This window comes from Gallinula chloropus (genome assembly GCF_964237585.1).
Source record: "Gallinula chloropus genome assembly, chromosome: 3".
In the NCBI taxonomy this organism is placed as follows: Eukaryota; Metazoa; Chordata; class Aves; order Gruiformes; family Rallidae; genus Gallinula; species Gallinula chloropus.
Genome location: NC_140087.1, coordinates 85132276 through 85150108, shown reverse-complemented (window position 1 = coordinate 85150108; position 17833 = coordinate 85132276). Strand labels below are relative to the sequence as shown.

The 17833-nt window shown below is 59.5% G+C and overlaps 1 protein-coding gene across 3 annotated transcripts; it reads right to left on the bottom strand.

The window, feature by feature from the left end:
• Window positions 1-174: 174 nt before the first annotated feature.
• Window positions 175-7494, bottom strand: LOC311189324 (beta-soluble NSF attachment protein). 3 transcript variants are annotated; one of them, XM_084260986.1, is made up of 11 exons: window positions 7307-7494; window positions 5542-5621; window positions 5154-5309; window positions 4273-4319; window positions 4090-4167; window positions 3476-3537; window positions 3069-3153; window positions 2627-2731; window positions 2428-2496; window positions 2065-2115; window positions 175-1580 (listed from the first exon to the last, which is right to left on the bottom strand). In XM_084260986.1, exons 1-11 carry the CDS (start codon window positions 7402-7404, stop codon window positions 1476-1478), a joined length of 936 nt encoding a protein of 311 aa, XP_084117112.1. In that variant the 5' UTR covers window positions 7405-7494; the 3' UTR covers window positions 175-1475. The 3 variants fall into 3 exon arrangements, with proteins under 3 accessions (XP_084117112.1, XP_084117113.1, XP_084117114.1); XM_084260987.1 differs by having other exon boundaries at window positions 5154-5270; XM_084260988.1 differs by lacking the exon at window positions 5154-5309.
• Between the last annotated feature and the right edge of the window lie 10339 nt (window positions 7495-17833).

Here is a 17833-nt window from a genome sequence, read left to right as displayed (position 1 = left end):
TAGGTTTTGGCACTTACCTTCAGCGGGGCATTAAGAACCGCCATGCTTTGGGGCAGCCCTGTCCCCTGCAGGTCCTAGGACAGGCAGTGAAGCGGAGCTGTGGCGGGGAACGAGCATCCCTGAAGCACCAGGAAGGGGAAGGAAGTGTGAGGACACTCAGCACTGCCTGTGGCCATGATTCTCACTTTATTAGTGCACAGCGTCACACAGAACACGACAGGCTCCGCGAAGGCCCTTCCGCTCCCAAGGTTTCGCAGGACAGAGCCGTGTGCCGGGGGATACAGCAGGGTGGTGGCAGATGGTCACTTGAACTGGCACGGTTCACCACGGACACGCTGGAGGACATGCTGCAGCCTACCTACACACAGCTAATGCTTTGTAGTTGGATGCTAGTAACTCTGGAGCGCGGTACAGACCCCACACCCCCAGGGGTGCGGTCTTCTCTGCCGGCTCCTTACTGCAACCGTGCACCACTGACAACTGGGAAGGGGAATGAACATGAAACCAGCACGAAGCGCTTGCCCGGGACCCACGGGACGCTGGGAAAAGGAAACCTCACAGCCAGGGCATCTCTTCACCGAGGTTCCAGAGGAGTTGAGGGTGAGTGGAGCCCCCCCATTCTCCCTAATGCACCCACAAGAGGATGGCTGAAGCGGCTCTAGGTAGCGGCAGCGCAGAAGAGCCCAGGGTGAGAACCAGAGGGAGGATTCTGCATCCCCAGGAGGCAGCAGCTTCACCAGCAGCAGAGGTCAGGAACTAACGGGCACAGACGCAGCGCTGGGGGTCACATAAATGAAGAGCTTAGAAAAATAGATTATCACTGGGGTGGAGAGAGTGGGACAGGACGGGCTGGGCCCCAAAATAAAGCGAGTGGAAAAATAGATCCGAGAAAATAGAGGTGTAACACCCTGATGTTTATATCGAGCTCTGGAGTACAAAATACACCACCGACTAGGGCTACGCGCGATGCCTGTCACCAACCGCAGCGGGCCTGTCCCCAGGGTGTCACACTTCCAGCATGAAGCCATCACACACGTGTGTCTGTGTAGGACACACGGCACACAAGAGTCACAAAGCCTTTCGCTCGCCCCGTCGCTGAGGAAACCCACGCATCTCCGACAGGCCTGTTTGGAAACAAACTACAGCAAGAGATGGGCACCAAGGAACAGACAAGTATTTACATGCTGGAGTGGGAAAAGCGAGCTGGAAGTGCAGGCTCTGGGCTCGTCACCGACGCCACCAAGGAAGGGTTTGTGCCTGAAGCTGCCGGTGCTGCCCAGAGCGTCGCTCCCCAGCTACCCGCATTGTCATGACAGAGAGCAGGATACTGAACACACACACACACACACACAAGTCACTGGGTTTGTAAGCGACACAAACGAAGCAAGAGGGATTTGATCACGTATCCCACAGTGGTCCTTGGCTGTAGCACAACGACAGGTCACTCGGGCTGCATGCCACACGCACCGCGTGCTTCACTTCAGATCCCCGTCCCCTTCTCCCTGGATCGACTTCTTGATGCGCAGCAGCATGGTGGTGAGCCACTGGTCCAGCCGCGATATCGAGTCGAATTCTTTAACCTGTGAGAAAAGAAGAACAGAAAAAAAACAACCCACAAATGGGTTTAAATCAGGGTCCCAGCAAGCCAGTGAAGATGCTGTAGGAGGAATCATTCCACAGCTCTGCAGGTCTGGCTTGCTAAACTTTGAGTCTTCCCAGAGATCTCCAAGGTATTTCATCTATTCAAAACCCCACGGAGCACTTTGAGCTGCTGTTGAACACCAAAAGGGGCTGGGGCTTTACTTAATGTGGTTTTCCCTTGGGATTATTTTCCAGTGTGGGGCCTGGGACTTCCCAAGCGGAGGCTGGAAGCAGCTCTGCCAGTGTCCATCTCCCCAGCACCGGCTCTGCCAGCACCCATCTCCCCAGCACCAAGCTGCCTGGCACTGGAGCTCTCAGACAAACAGTTACCCAACATCTAACAGCACACACACCCCCAAAAAAAGGGCAAGAAAGGAACAACCCACCATCATGGCACCCACATCAGCTGCTATGACTACATACCGCCTCAGTGTATGCCTCGCAGTTCTGCTCCTCATGGGCCTCCAGAAGTTTCTAAACAAACACCATTTGAAAAAAAAACAATTAGAAAATATTCTCATTACCACAAATTCCCCCTGGCACCATGTCCTTGGGAGAGAGGGGATCTCATACCCCCATGTCACAACCCCTGCGACCACTGAATGGGCTGGTGGGGGGTTGGTTGGGGCTTAAGAATCATCTTTCTGCTGGAGCAGCTTCCAGGGGTGCAGGACAAGCCCAGGGGGGCTGATGTCCACCCGACTTTGAATAAACACCCAAACCCCATGGAAAGGGGCCTCACGCTGCCCCACATGAGCCTCTCACCGCACCAGCGCCCTTACTCACTTTCAATAGCTTGCACTCCCGCGAGTCCGTGAAGGCAGGGAACATTTCTTCATACTTCTCCAACGCAAGCTGAAAGAGAGAGGAGAGCCCTTTACCCACAGACTTTAATTCCAGCCTTGCTTTCCAGTCCCAAAACCAAACAGGGAGCTGGGGAACTTCACCCAGGGAAGCCCAGGATACTGGCCCTGAGCCCACTGACCTTTGCATTCAGCTCATCCACAATGAAGTGGCACAGGGCAGCTTTGAAGAAATACTCCTTGGCGCTGTACTTGAGCAAAGGGTTATCCATCGTGTTCGTTCCCACCTGGGCACAGGAAGTGGGAAGTCAGGCAGGGAAAGCTGAATTAAACCAGGCCAGCACATGGGGCTGGCCAAAATAACAGAGGTGAAAATAAGCCCCCTTTCTTTCCCTCTGCTTTTGTCTAGAGCCACCAGAGTGTGGGGAAAACACCACCTGTGTGAGGTACAGCAGCTCCAAAACCAAAGGAAGCAAAGTGTGTCTTGTAAAGGCAGAACTGGCTGTGGAATTAAAAGAGTTGGAGCTTCCAGGCCGTGGCAGTGGTGTGAGACACCCTGCTGATGATGGGCTTGTTGGTGTTGGGGCAGTTCAGCCCCCTGGGACAGAGCATGTGTGTTCTCACCTGCTCGTAGATCTCTATTGCCTTCTGATACTGCTCCAGCTGCGCGGCGTAGGCAGCCACCTTCAGCAGACACTTGTTGGCTGAGCTACAACCAGTTACAACATTAGAACCAGTCATTGTGTCCTGAGGGGGGACACACAAACCCACACACCCCGCTGCCTCCATGGGTGGCCTGGTGAATCTAAACCTGGGACCCAAGAGCTGCACCCAATCCCGGGCATTTTCTTGTTAACAGCCACGATTCAAAGGCACAATGACCTGTGTGGGACACTGTTCAGTCCCTCCCCACACCCCAAATGGGCACCCCAAGGCAGAGGAGCCCATGTGTGGGATGCAAGCCTCCCAGGGAAACTGGAGCAGGACCCATTTTAGGCACCCAAGCCAGGTGGGACGGACCCCCGCCACACACTTGCCTGTTGGACTCCTCTCCTTTGTAATAGTCAGCAGCCTGCTCGTAGTGTGCGATGGCCTGAGGACACAAACAGCGCTGGTGTCACTGCTGAACCACAGCTTTGGGATGAACAGGAGCACAGTAACCGCGCTCACAAGAGCTTTCCTGCTCCACACACGGAGGAAGCGACGGCCCAGTGTGACACAGGGAGTGATGCTGCACATCACCCCCACCCTGCCCCTGTTATATGTCCCAAGCTCCAGCATTGAGCTGAGCTAACGTGGGTGACAGCGCCCTTGAGGTCACCGCTGTGGGGACCTGGGGGAGGGAGGGAGGGTAGGTGCTGAGTTGTGAGGTCAAAGTAACAGCGGCTTCTTTTGGGCACAGAAAGCGTCCCACCACTTCCCCTGAGTGCCTTTCAGAGGCGAGATGCTGCTTGTGTGGAGAGGGTTTGTCACACAGGAGCTGTGCCAGCCCAGCCATGCTGCTGCTCAGCAGAGGGGTGCACAAGAGAGTCGGGGCTGCCCCGAGACCCCCACGCTACCCAAAAATCCTCGGTCACCCTGTTAACACGGATCTCAGGGTGCAGGCAAGTTGCACCTGCGTAAGGAGCCCCAGCACCACCCGTACCTTTTCGATGTCCACCAGCTCGGCCTCATAGATCTCCGCGATGGTGATGTGGTGCTTGGCCGCGATGGTGAACCGCCCCTGGGGAAGGCAGAAGGCAGAAGGCGAGGTGAGGGGCTCCCCCTCCCCACTCACTGACCCGCCGCGCTCTGCGCCTGCCCGCCAGCTGCCACCGCAGCTCCTTACCATGTCAGTGTAGATATCGATAGCTGCGTTTAAGCAGTTGATGGCCTCTGCAGCATGAGTGGTTGGGGAAAAACAAGAGTCAGCCAGCCCGTCAGACCACCCGGCCTGAGGCCTCCCGCCCCTTCCAAAAACCTCTGGAATGCTGCTCTCCATCCCACCACACACCAGCTGTGTGCCTGCGTACCTGCACGCAGGTGCAGCTACTCCTGGCAGGATGGACATGGGGATTTCCAACCCCACAGACCTGGAGCTGTCACACCCCCTGCGCCTGTGGATCTTTGGATCCTGATTGATGTACCCCCCCCCTCTCCCCCAATCACTCCCCTGCCTGCTGGAGCTCCGAGGGGCAGTCAAAAACTAGGATGGGCAGGGTGTCAAGGACCTGTACCCCGAGTTTGTCCAGCTGCATCCTCAAATGGAGCAAAACTCAAAGTGCCCATCTCCGAAACACACAGGGGCTGCTGGTTTCCAGGAGATTTATGGATTTACAATACAAATCAGGAGCAGCAGCCTGGAGTTGGTTTCTCCAGCCCCGGCAACAGGAAAGCAGTCAGTCCATTCTCCTTCTACCTCTCCTCCACCCCCGAGGAAGCCCCTGGAATGGGGCAGGGACCCTGCTGTGATCCCAACCTGACACACCAAGGCTTTGGCACGGCCAAAGCACCTCAAGGAGATGACACCCCGACATGTGCCAGACCACACCGCCAAGCCCACATCAGAGCTGCTGCTCCAGGGAAGCACAAGTGCAGGAGGTGTTACAGCTCTGGAGCAGCCCCCAGCAGGGAATCTGCAGCTCCACGGAGCCGGTGGCTATGGAAAGCCTCAGCATGCCACCTCCCTGCCGCCGCACGAGATGCTGTCCTGGGTCCCGCGCCCCTTACCCTGCGGGTCTGCTTTCTTGTAGGCGTTGCCGGCGTCCACGAAGCTGGTGGCCGAGTCATGTTTGCTCTGCAGCTGCATGTGCAGCTTGGCTGCCTGGCAAAACGCGTTTCCTGCAGCTAGGAGAGACACACACCGGCCCTGGGTATTGCTCCAGCCTGGTCATGGGCAGGATCACCACAAAAACAGTGGTGCTGGTGCTTCCCAGCACCCAGGAAGGCTGAGAAGCACAGCACCCCTCCCCCAAAACTGCTGATTGTACCCATGGAAACAGCCCAGGATGGACAATTCCACTGCAGCAAGTCCCAGGAAGATGCTTGGGCCCCCATGGATCACCCCAGCATCAGCCCCCCTCCATGCAGTCCCTCCAGCAGCGGGGGCTCTACTCACCACTCCAGTTCTTGGCAATCTTGAACATGTTGGCAGCCCTGGTGTACATCTCACAGGCTTCCTCCACCCTGGTGTTGCCCCTGAAACGCAGCAAGAGCCCCTGACACCGTGCTGGAACAAAACCGCCCCCAAAACGGGGCCAGGAGGTTGGGGTGTCACAGCCGGTCACCCTGATCACTCAGGCAGGGGATGCTCGGCCAGAAAAGCAAACTCTGGTACACAACAAACTCCTGCATCGCTTGGAGGATGTAAAGCCAATCAACAATTAAGTGGTTTTGTTAATTAAACACCGATTGCTTCAGGGACTGGCTCCCACAAGCTCACACAGTCCTCTTGACAGCAGAAAGGGCCGGAGCACGGAGGTAATGACATTGCTGCTGCCTCTTTTCCTGCCCCCATCCCTCTGGCAGCCGACCACGTTCCACCTGGGAGTCCAGGCGGGTTTTCGGGAGCGCTCCTCCTCGCCCTTGAAGGCCTGAACTAACGCCAGCAAGGGAACGCTTCGCCCTGCCAGGCATCCCAAACCAGGCTGGTTTCAGCCCCTTTAACTCCCCCAAAAAATTAACAAGCCCAATTAAAAAGGCGCAGCCCTGGCATGAGCTGCAGAGCAGTTTGGGAAGGAGCCTCAGCGCTGCTTTCAGCTGGGCAGCGGATGCTGACAGCAGAGTCACCCCCTCCCCGCCTTCCCTTCCATTTTAAAAGCGATTTTCCTTGCGGCTATTTTTAGCCCCAGACAAGCAGAACCGCGGCTCTGGCAATCTCTGCCGGGTAACCCAAAGGCTTTTCGGCAGTTCCCCGCCCGGATTACGCCCCTTGGGCGCTCCCTGTCCCGTTAATCTGCTGGGAATGATCTTTACAACTTCTGCTGCCAGGGCTGCTGGCAGCGGGTGTTTCCAGGCTGGTGGCTGGGCATATCCAGGGCTCCACAGCAGCCGCACCACGAGCACACTTTGCTTAATAATAAATTTAAACATAAATAAATCCAAGGTGGATGAAGGAGGCGTGGGTGAGGGCCCAGACCCACGGGTGTTTCCAGGCCCTTGGGGGTGCAGCTCTCACCCCACCCTCCCCCACCCCAGGGAACCTCCCTGTGAATTACGAGGCCCAGTAAAAAGGGAGCTTGGCTGGTTTTTGGGGCGTCACTACCCCCGGCAGCTCCATCCCCACGGCAAAAACATCTGTAACGCCCTCCCCCCAACCCCCAGCCCAAGCCGACCCCCCCCGGGGTACACACAAAGTCCCGAGGGAGGAAAAGGGGGGCACTTCGAGCCCGGCGGGGTGAGGATGCTCCCCGGATAACGGGAGAGGCCAGCCCTCGCCGGGGCGAAGCCCGGTGACGCGGCGCCCTAGGGGGATTACCGGGTAAAGCCGGGATGAGCAAGCGCAGCAGCCGCGGCAGGCGGAACGCGGCGCAGGGGGGGCACGGGCAGGAACCCCGGGCTGCAGAGGCCGGGCGCGCTCATCACACTGCTGTGCCCACGGGCAGCTGCAGCAGCGCCGTGGCGGGAGGGGGGGGGACAGTACGGGAGACGGGGGGGTCGCTGGAGCCTCGCCAGCCCGGCCCGCCCCCGCTGTGCTCGGGGGGGAGGGGGGGGGGGGGGGAGCATGTTACCCCCCCTTCTCCCGCCACGCAGAACACCCAGAGGCTGCGGGAGACACACACACCCCCCCCCCCCCGGAGAGGCCGGGCAGCGCCGGGGCCGCCCCCCCCCAGGCCCGGAGCCCTTCGCACAGCCGCCCTGCGACCCCCCCGCCGGCCGCTCACCCGAAGAGCCCCCGCAGGAAGGAGTGGGAGCCCTTCACCCGCTTCTCGGCCTCTGCCATCAGCTGCACGGCCTCCCGCTCCTTGCCCGTGCTGTCCATCACGGCGGGCCTGGGCCTGGGCCTCCTCAGCCTCAACCTCCTCCTCCTTCTTCCTCCCTCCTCCTGTTCCTCCTCCTCCGCCGCACCGGCGGGCGCGCGCACGCGGAGGGCGGTGGCGCGCAGGGGGCGGGGCACGCGCAGCCCCGCCCGGTGTCCGGTACCCGGAGCGCCCGGCTCCTGCCCGTCGCGAGGCTCTCCCGGGGCGATCCCCGGGGCCACCGGGACCTCCCGAGGGCGGTTCCTGCGGCCCCGCTAAGGGCGAGAGCCCGGCGAGGGGGGCGAAGCTCGGCCCCTCCGCGGGGATGACCGGGAGGCTGCGGCTCCGAGCTCCCACGGCATCACTCCCCGCGGGCCGAGCCCGGGACAGCCGCCCGGTGTCCTCCCGGCTCGCACGGCGCGGCTGGCGCTGCCGGAGCCCAGTGGGACGGGACCGGGACCGGGACCGGGCGCGCCCCCAGACCACAACTCCCAGCGTGCCGGGCGCGCCTCCCCCGCCACCTCCTACCTCCCGCTCCCGGCGTCTCCATGGCGATGCCGGCGCATCCCGGCGGGGCGGAATCCCAGGTCCCGCCTTACCGGGACGGAGGCGCCACTGAGCCCCGGCTGAGAGCCGGTGCAAGGCGGGACCGGCGGGGTCCCGGAGCCCGGGGCGGGGCGCAGGGACCCAGGGGCACACCGGGCGGAGGGCTGGGGCACCCCGGGAGCGCAGCCGGGCTGCTGACCTCCTTGGCGGGGCTGGGAGAAACCCGACCCGGCGGCGGCTCTCCGGTAACGGCTCCCGGGCGCAGAGCAGGGGACGGGCCCGGGGTTCGCTTCCCTCTCCCGGCAGGACGCCATGGAGCCTTTCCCCCTGTATGGCCTCGGGCCGCTGCCGGAGAGCAGAGTGGTTGAGCGCATCCTCCGGCCCATGGCCGCGCAGCTCTGCCGGCTCCTCCTGGCCCTGGCCCGGCCCGAGAGCAGCTGCTGGGCCGGCACCAGCCTGGGGGACAGCGCGGGGCTGTTGGCCAAAGCCGCGGAGGAACTGGCCGCCGCTGCCGGGAGGTAAGTGCGGTGCCCGGGCAGGACCGGGCCCGGGGAACCTCCCCCTGCCCCACTGTGCCCTGCCCGCAACCGCTGGAGAGGCGGGATGGGGAGGGGAGAGAGGGGAGCACGCAGGGCTGCGTGCCCGAAACGACTCGGCAAAGGAAGTGAAACCCCGGCGCATGAAGTTTAGGCTGGGTGCATCTCGGGACAGCATCTGGACGAGTGTCCAAACGCTGTGGGGACGTTACAGAGCCGGGTACCCAACTGCAGCCCCCGAAAAGGCCCTGGCGCCGTTTGCACATACGGCCTGGGGCAATGTGGCCATGGCTGGGGGCCAGACACCCACCAAAGCTGCTCCATCACACCCACTGCAGCTGGACAGGGGAGAAAATAAGATACTGAGAGGCTAAGGAGTGAGGTAAGGACAGGGAGAGATCATCCTGCAATCAGCATCACAGGCAGAACAGACTCAGCATGGAATAAAGGACAGAAAACTCTCTTAATTGATGGCACTGCCCTGCACCCCAGTGACACCAGAGTCGGGTGATGAGCAGTGCAGCCAGATCTTAAAGCGCCTTCCCCCCACCCCTCCCTTCCCAGCAGACTGCACTTTATCCATGATCTCGCTCCCTTCTTCCCCCCATTGTGGCACAGGGAGGGGCAGGGACTGGTGAAATGGGAGTTTGGGTCAGTTCCTCATGAGATGTTCTCCTTCTTGGCTGGGGAGGGGATATTCCTCACCCCCTTCCCCTGCTGCACTCTGGGGTCCCACTCATGGCAGACAGTCCTCCACAAACATCTCCAACGTGAGTCCTTTCCCATGGGGCTTCAGCTCTTCCCCAGCTGCCCCAGCATGGGTCACTGCTATGGGTGCAGTCATAAATCACAGAATGTCTCTCAGTCCCAGTCCTCCACAGGGTCACCAGCCTCCCCCCAGCAAACCTGTTCCAGCATGGATCTCTCCCTCGCTCATCTCTGTGTCTCTGTCTCTTTCCACGGGCTGCAAGTGCTGGCAGGGTCTTGCTCCAACACAAGTCACATCATCTCCTGTCTGTCTCCCCATGCTCCATCCAACGTGGGGCCTCTCCATGGGCTGCAGGTGGGGTCTGGGCCTCGTCCATGGGCTGTGGGGGGACACTGGCTCCACCATGTGTTTCTCCACGGGCTGCAGGGGAATCTTTCTCTCCAGCACCCGTGGCACCTCCTATCCCCCTCCCTGCCCTTGGTGCCCTTGCCTCTCCCACCTTCTCACTCCCTTCTCCGGGGCACAAAGCAGCTGCCTGTGTGTTTGTTCTCCTTACTGTGACTCCCAGAGGCTGAGCCCCACACCTCTATTCCAGGCTGGCTGAGGAGTCCGGCGACAAGGCGATGGAGCAGGAGATGTGTCCTGCGGCCGAGTCCCTGGTCCTGGCAGGGAGGTGTGTGCTGCTGGCAGCCCACGAGCTCCAGAGGCAGCCAGATGACCCGGGCTGCAGGGGGGAGCTGGCTGCGGCGGCAACAAGGGTCTTAACGGAGACGGTGAAGGTAACAGCAGAGCTGGGATGTGGGTAAGGGTGCAGCTGTAGGAGGGACAAGAGCTGCCTCTGGCTGAGGCAACCGTGGTTCCTTTGCCACGCGCTAGCTGAGGCAAAACACAGCTCTCCACTTCCCTGCGAGGGCTGGGGGTCATCGGTGCTGCTCCGGGGAGGAAACTGTGAGCCCTGGCTGCTCTGACCGGTTCTTCTGGCATTCTATCTTGTTCCTGGTTAGATCCTTCAGATCGAAGATGCTGCGGCGGTGAGGAGGATAGTTCAGGCTGCCAGCTGGCTGCTGCAGTGCCTGAGCGTGCTGCGGGGTGCAGGGGACAGGCCAGGAGTGCTGGCTGCTTTCCGAGCCTTTTCCCAGGCCCTGCTTCTGCTGAGCAGCCTGACAGCGCAGCGCCTCCAGGAACTCCGGGACTGTCCTCGACGGAGGAGCTTGGCTCACACTCTGCAGCTCCTGCAGAAGTGTGTCCCTCTGCTCCACGGGGCCAAGCACAGCCAGCTGAAACGCTCCCATGGCCAGCAAGGCACCCTCGCCAGCGACCATGCTTTCCAGCTGATGGAGGGGACCATCAGAGAGCTCACCTCGCTGCTCATGGAGAGTACAGGCAGCAAGGAGCCAGGGGACAGAGGTGGGACCTTCTCCCAGCATGTGAGCAGGCTGCTGGCTCTCCTCTCTCACCCAGACCCTGCACACCTCTCCGGCAGCAAGCTCAGTGCTCACATAGAAGCCATCATATTTTACTGCATGTTTCTGGCAGACTCCTCCAGGCAGGACCTGAAGCTGGACCTGGTAAAGCGCTGCCAGGTTCTGCTCCAGCTGAGGAAGAGCATCTGTGGCCATGTAAGCCAGCAGGAGCGGGAGGGATGGCCAGGGCCAAGCTGGGGAGAAGGCAGCCTGGAGCAGGAATGTTGCACCATGAGGGAGGAGGTGGAGGATCTCAACCGAGCAGCGCTCACAGCGACTCTGTGCCAAGTCCTGGACACCTTCGTCGAGGGTACAGAGCCCCTGAGGCGGTTGGTTGAAGGTGCCCTCAGCCTTGTCCGGACTGGGAGTTTTCCAGAAGGACAAGGAGGGTTTTTAAAGCAGCTTCAGCCCCTCACCACCACCTTCTTCACACATGCCCAGCAGACGCTGAGAGCAGCAGACTTTGTCCGGGCCAGGTGCACCGACACCCAAACAGCTGGTGAAATCGGGGAGCAGGCTGAGTGTTTGAGGAGGCTCCTCGCCCGTCTCCCTGCCCTGCTCACGGGAAGGAGCGGAGATGCAGCCGGGGAGTGCAGTGTGGAGCAGCTGAGGTCCTTGTCCCATGCCTGGGCTGTGACAACAGCAAGGCTCCTGCAGTGTTTCGAGGCGACAGTCAGCACGCCTGAACTCCTCCAGCTGTCCCTCCGGGAGATGGCCGGGCACAGGGAGCAGTGGGAAAGGGCCCTGGAGAGCCAAGATGCTGAGGGGCTCTCCTGGCACGCAGCTCGGCTCACTGCCTGGGCTCGGTGGGTGGTTGGAGCTGCCACCAGGCACGTGGACAGAGCCACCGACCCCATCTTCAGGAACGGCTTGCTGGTTTGGGTGGAGCAGCTGGCCCATTCCATCCTTGAGCTGGAAGCGGTCGCAGCCCTTCCTCCAGAGAGGCTCTCCCAGCTCCAGAGGAGGGATGACATTTCAACGGTGGTGAGCTGCTTGATGGATGCTGCTCACCGTGTCCAAGAGGGGCTGGATGGGACCAACCACCCAGATATCCTCAACCCGCTCCGGGCACGAGTGCGGAGCACTGATGTCGCAAAGGATTTAGGACTCAGCCTGTCACACGCTGGGCTAGAAACCATCACCGATGAGGCTGCGGTGCAAGAAGATATCCCATGCCACCCATCTCCAGGAGCAGGTGACTCACAGCAGGGTATTGCTCCAGGGAAAGGAGACACACACCCCGTGGTGACAGCTCTCCTAGCAGCGACCAGCACCCACGACACAGCGGCCATTGACGCCGCCTGCTCTGCCTTGCTTGAGCTCTCTCGCGGCTGCGTCGCTGCGGCAAGGGAAGCGCTGTCCATTGCCGACTCTCCCCAGATGGAGATGCTGGGGCAGCACCAGGAGATTGTGTTAATGACAGGGGTCCTCGTTAGCCTGGCCAGGGACACAACTCCACAACAGCCTCACCACCCAGGCAGCCTTCTCCAAACGGCACGCTCGCTCTCCGACAGGCTCCGTGAGACCACAGAGTGCCTGGCAGCTGTGGCAGGCTCTTGGTATAGTCTGGGTCAGCAGGTATTGAGCTTTATCTCCTCTGCTGACTTCCTGAGAGGCAAAGAGGCTCTGGATGAGACCATGGCAGGGTTAGCAGGAGCTGTTCAGTTAGCAGGAGACATTGCCAGCACAGCCTGGAGTGAGGGCAGTTCTGTTTCCTCCGAAGCCTGGGAGAGCTTTCTACAGGTCCAAGCCAAGTTTTCACGTGCTCAGATGAACACCAAAGTGTTGCTGGAGAAAGCAGCGTCCTTCAAGGGGTCCTGCCAGGCAGGAGAGGCCAGCCTGGAGCTGCACTGTGTCCAGTGGGCTGTCAGCACACACGTCCTGCTGTGTGCCATGGACCGGTTCATAGGCAGGGACATCCTGCTCCTGAGGGAGCTGAGGAGTGCCATGAAGGACAAGTTTTGCTGGAGAAGCCTCTTGGCTGCTGTGTCTGAGAACTCCCTGAGGCTGCAGGAGGCCGCCCGGCTTTCCTACCTGTCCTGCCCTGAAGACAGCAGCTGCAGTGAAATCCTAGCGCTCAGGGAGGAGATGAAGGTGCTGATGGAAGCACTGCTGGAGGCCTCCAGCGCCCTCCGGGTCTCCCCGCTGCCTGCTCCCAGCCTGTGTGTTCGCTTCGAGCTCCTGCAGAGAGAGCTGGCCCTCAGGGCCAAGGCGTTACTGCTCCACCTGGAGAGGGTCAATACCCAACACCTGCGGGTCATCCGAGACGTCCTGGGACCAGCCCTGTCCCCTCTGTCACAGGAGGGGAGGGAGAGGAGCAGAGAGGCTTTTGAAGAGAAGGCTGGTCAGCTTGTGGCGAACGTTCAGTGGGTCAAATCCACCCTCCAAGACGTTCTGGAGGCCAGTGCTCAGCTGCCATCGCAGGCAAACCTGCTCTCCATTGCAGAGCACCTCCTGGTCCTCACGTCTGACGCGGTGGACACTGCCAGCCAGCTCCTCCAGAGCCACCAGGACAAGGAACATCTCCACCTGGACAGCATTGTCTGGTACTGGTCAGCAACGGCTCACTACCTCATCATGCAGCTTGGGGCTGTCCAGGGCATCAGCCCACACATCCTGCAGCTCATCACACAACACCTGCAGAATTCCAGGGACCAGTGGTCTCCCAGCAGCTCCACCAAGCTCTCCCCAGCCCCAGACACCCCTGGCCACCCTGAGTCAGCAGCAACTTGTCTGAGCAGAAGCGGGCGAGCAGGCAGAGCTGCCAGGGAGGCAGGTGAAATGGTACAGGTGGGTTTCACCCCGTTACACTTAGGTGGGGGCCATGGGTCAGCCCTGTTCCTCTCTCCCTGGAGCATCATGGTCACTGGCATCGGTGGGGACCTCTGGGGTCAGCGGTCTGATCCCAGGGCACCCCAAAGTTCCATCAGGTTGCTGGCTGCCCTGTTCAGCCAAGTTCCAGGTACCTAATCTGACTGGGCACAAACAAACCCCTCTCCTACACGCTGTGCCTGTGGGGTGGGGGCTGGCATGGCTCACCCTCCCCTGGGACACCCCCTGCCTCTGCCCAGCTCCCCATCTCCCCACACAAGCACTCTTTGGGAGCCCAGCAACTGCCTGTCTAGAGCTGGCAAAGGCTTCGGTAAATAAAGCCATCGAGATCCCTCAGCAGAGTGCTCTGGGGTGCTAAATCCTACCCCCCAACTGTGGGTGCTGCCAGGCTTGGGCATGCCCACAGGAATCCTCCAGGAGATGATGGCACGGGGCATTTGGAGCTGCCCAGACCCACTGAGGGGGAAGGCAGAGGAAAAGAAGGGGTAGTGGGGAAGGCAGAGCAGCCCCAGGAGGGTGGTGGGCAGATCTCCCGTCCCCTTCACTCACCAAAACCTGCTTCAGAAACGCACAGGCGGAGATGTCCCAGCATCAGACTTCAAATCCCTTCAGTTCTTGTCTCCACACCATGGGAAGGGTCCTCCCAATGCCTCCCTCACCAGCAGCCCTGTGAAGCATGAGAGAGGAGACAGTGACACGTGGCAGGGCAGCCCCAGCAAGATGTCCCAGGTCACCAAGGACATGGCAACGAGGATGCTCCACATGACTCAGTTCCTGAGGAAGAAGGGCCCCATCACGGTAGGAAGTGTTTCACACCCCCCTGCCCCAGCACCACCTCACTCTATTAAGAAATTCCTTTCTTTCCATTTTGGTGTTAGAGCAAGGAGCAGCTTGTTGCCTGTGCGAGGCACATCGCTTCTGATGGGCAGGTGCTGGTTAAATTTGGCCGCACCGTTGCCAAGCACTGCCTGGATGAGAGATGCTCCACAGAGCTGCTGCATGCTGCAGAGCACACCCACACCATCAGCAGCCAGCTCAGCATTGTGGCCAGGTGAGCTGCTGGGTGCTCAGGGACAATCTCACAGAATCACAAGATTGGAAAAGACCTTTATGCCCAGCAAGTCCAACCATTCCCATCCTAAGCTGAACCATATCCCTGAGCACCTCATCTACCCTTTGTTTAAACACACCCAGGGGCAGGGACTCAGCCCCCTCCCTGGGCAGCCTGTTCCACAGCACCACAACTCTTTCAGGGAAGAACTTTTCCCTCACATCTGATCTGACCCCTGCCCTGGTGCTGCTTGAGGCCATTTCCCCTTGTCCTATCTCCTGTCCCCTGGCTGAAGAGACCATCGCCCACCTCTCTGCACCCTCCTGTCAGGTCAATATGGGTGGTGATACGGTCTCCCCTCAGCCGCCTCTTCTCCAGGCTGAACATCCCCAGCTCCCTCAGCTGCTCCTCATAGGATTTGCCCTCCAGCCCCTTCCCCAGCCTGGTTGCCCTTCTCTGGACTCGCTCCAGGCTCTCAATGTCCTTCTTATGGTGAGGAGCCCAGAACTGGACACAGCACTCGAGGTGAGGCCTCACCAATGCCCAGTACAGGGGCACACTCACCTCCCCAGAACTACTGGCGACATTATTTCTGACACAAGCCAAGATGCCATTGGCCTTCTTGGCCGCCTAGGCACACTGCTGGCTCATATTCAGCCTGCAGTCACCCAACACCCCCAGGTCCTTCTCTGCCTGACAGCTCTCCAGCCAGTGTCCCCCCAGCCTGTAGCTCTGCACGGGGTTGTTATGTCCCAGTTGCAGGACTCTACACTTGGCCTTGTTAAACTTCATCCCATTGGTCTTAGCCCATCGGTCCAGCCTGTTCAGATCCCTCTGAAGAGCCTCTTGCATGAGGCTGGTGGCCCCTCCTCAAAGAGATGTGTGTGGTGGTTTCTGGATGTCACAGTTGGCTCCCTCTCCTCTTCCTGGTGCTGGTAACAGCCTTTTCCTCCCCTGGCTTGCCTGCAAACCCACTCTGCTGGTGCTGGAGTAGCTTCTGGCCACGCTGCCCAGTAAAAGCCTTTCAAATGTCTCTGAAGGGTAAAAGCAGTCACTGCAGAGAGCAAGTCCTCGTCCGAGCTGCTCGTGAGCAACGCACAGAACCTGGTCCAAGCAGCTTCTCATCTTCTGAAGGCAGCTGAGGCAGCGTGTGTCACAGTGAGTTAATGTGGATAGCATCTGGGGTGAGTCCATGCTGCAGGGAGCTCCTGCAGCCAGGTCTGCGTAGGGAAGGGAGGTGGGACCTGTCAGCTCCAGCTGGGAGGAAGCATTCCTACCGTCATGGGTTTATTTTGCACCTTTCTGCCCTGTTCCCAAGCTACACCTTTCCAGCCATTCAGTCTGCTCTGTCACTGCTGCAGCTCTGAAGTCCCTTTCCCATTTCACTCCTGGATAGGAGAGCAGCAGCCTGACACTGCAGGCCTTTACTCAGAACCGGTCTGTGTCAGCCCTAGCCTTTATGCTGTCTCGGGCTGAGCTTTGATCCAAGCTCTGAAGGGGTGATAGGTTTAAACTAGAAAAGGGGAGGTTTAGGTTGGATATTGAGAAAAAAAGTTCTCCCCTCTGAAGGTGGTGGGTCACTGGCCCAGGTTGCCCAGAGAGGTGGTGGAGGCCCCATCCTTGGAGACATCCAAGGTTAGACTTGATGGGGTTCTGAGCGACCTGCTCACTGCAGGGTGGGACTAGATGGCCTTTGAAGGTCCCCTCCAACCTTACACATTCTGTGATTGCCCCCTCGCAGCTGCAACAGCTTGAGAGAGCAGACTTTGAGAGGGCCTAGAAAGCCAAGTGCTGATCCCAGCAGGACAGCCATTCCTTTCTCTCCAGTGTCTAGACTGCAAAGCCCTTTATGACCTGGCTTTTTCTCTCTGGAAACTCCCCAATAAATTAAGGGCAGCGTATGCCTTTTGTCTCCCTCCCAGCAGGTTTCTAAGCCCTTTCAAGCATTAATGGGCAGAGATGCCACACTGGCTTCACACCCCAAATCGTTCAGACCTCCATAAGGTTGAAGATACTTTAAACCAGATCATGTACAACGTTATTGAGCATGGAAACGTTGTGTCTCCTTCTGACAGGGTCTGCGACAGCCCCCACCTGACTCTGAAGAAGAAGAGGCAGCAGCTTTCTGCGCACAGTGGAGGAAAAGCCTGTGGTGGCACAGAGCCACTGAGTCCTGCCACACGGCCAGGGACGCATCGGGCCTCCGGAAGAGCCGGGCGGGGGCTGAGCCCAGCCTGACGGCCATGGTGCTGTCCCCACAGGCCACGGACCCCCACCGAGCCCCCTGCACCTACTGAAGGGCATGGAGTGACAGCCAGCCAGCTGGACACAGCAGGAGGGACTGCTGGAGGGGAGCTGGGCTCAGAAAGAACATGACACACACTGCGCTCCTCCCAGCTCTTCTGCTAGGGCTGCTCTTGCAGGAGGAGGGAGGGTGCGAGGCCTGGAAAGGTTTTCCTGTGCTGGCTGCTTCCCTGTGGCAGCAGAACAGAGGGGATAAAAGGATGCCACGTGCTTCCTCAGAGGCCTCGTGTCTGGATGGCATCTGGAGTTGAGTAATGCGATGCGATACCGAGCAGCAGAGGACACGGGAGCTGGGGAAGAGCTTGGAGTCCTGGCCAGAGGGAAAACAGGGTTTCCTGTGTGGTGAGACATCACCCACTGGTCTTTGTTATCTGACCATGTTGCTCTCAAGACAGCAGCCACCAAGCAGGGCTTCTCCCTCATACACTGCATGTCCCATGCAGCTGTGAGCCAGCTCATACACAGTCAGTCAGGCTTTTCCCTCCAGCAAGCACCAACACAGGGCAGACAGCATTTAAGAAGGTACCTTCACTGTATTTCTTTCACTCACTGCCAGTTCTGCTTTACTCAGACATGGGAGCAGGCTGCAGAAGGACATAGGGACACGCTTGTGGCAGCATCAGCAAGTCTGGCAGGAGGGAGGGATCAGTGACTGCGCTGCTCAGAGAGCCCCAGTGCAGGCAGGTCTGGCTCAGGCCCTGATCCTGAGCACATTAGTCAGCTTTTACACAGCCAGCACCTTTTCTTCTAGGGGTAGCAACCCTAAATGCTGCACAGAAGGGGCAGCCAGAGCTACCTCATCATGCTGAAGAGCAGGGGCATGGGACAAGTCTGTACACAAAATACAAACACAGAGGGAAGCACAACCTACACAAGCCAGAGGAAAGAACTGAGGACTAAGGGATAGGATCGTTGACTTCTCACACAACCAGAGTGTAGTTATGTGTTCGCTGCTTTGCAAGAATAAACTGATTTACTTTGCAATACAAAGGATTCCTGTTAAGTCTTTAC

Coding starts and splice junctions, on each gene's coding strand:
- LOC311189324 (XM_084260986.1), bottom strand. CDS start 7,404: ATGGACAGCACGGGCAAGGAGCGGGAGGCCGTGCAGCTGATGGCAGAG. Junction 3,154..3,475: donor GAGGAGTCCAACAGGCAAGT/GTGTGGCGGGGG, acceptor AACTGGTTGTAG/CTCAGCCAACAAGTGTCTGC. Junction 2,497..2,626: donor TGGATGAGCTGAATGCAAAG/GTCAGTGGGCTC, acceptor TCTCTCTTTCAG/CTTGCGTTGGAGAAGTATGA.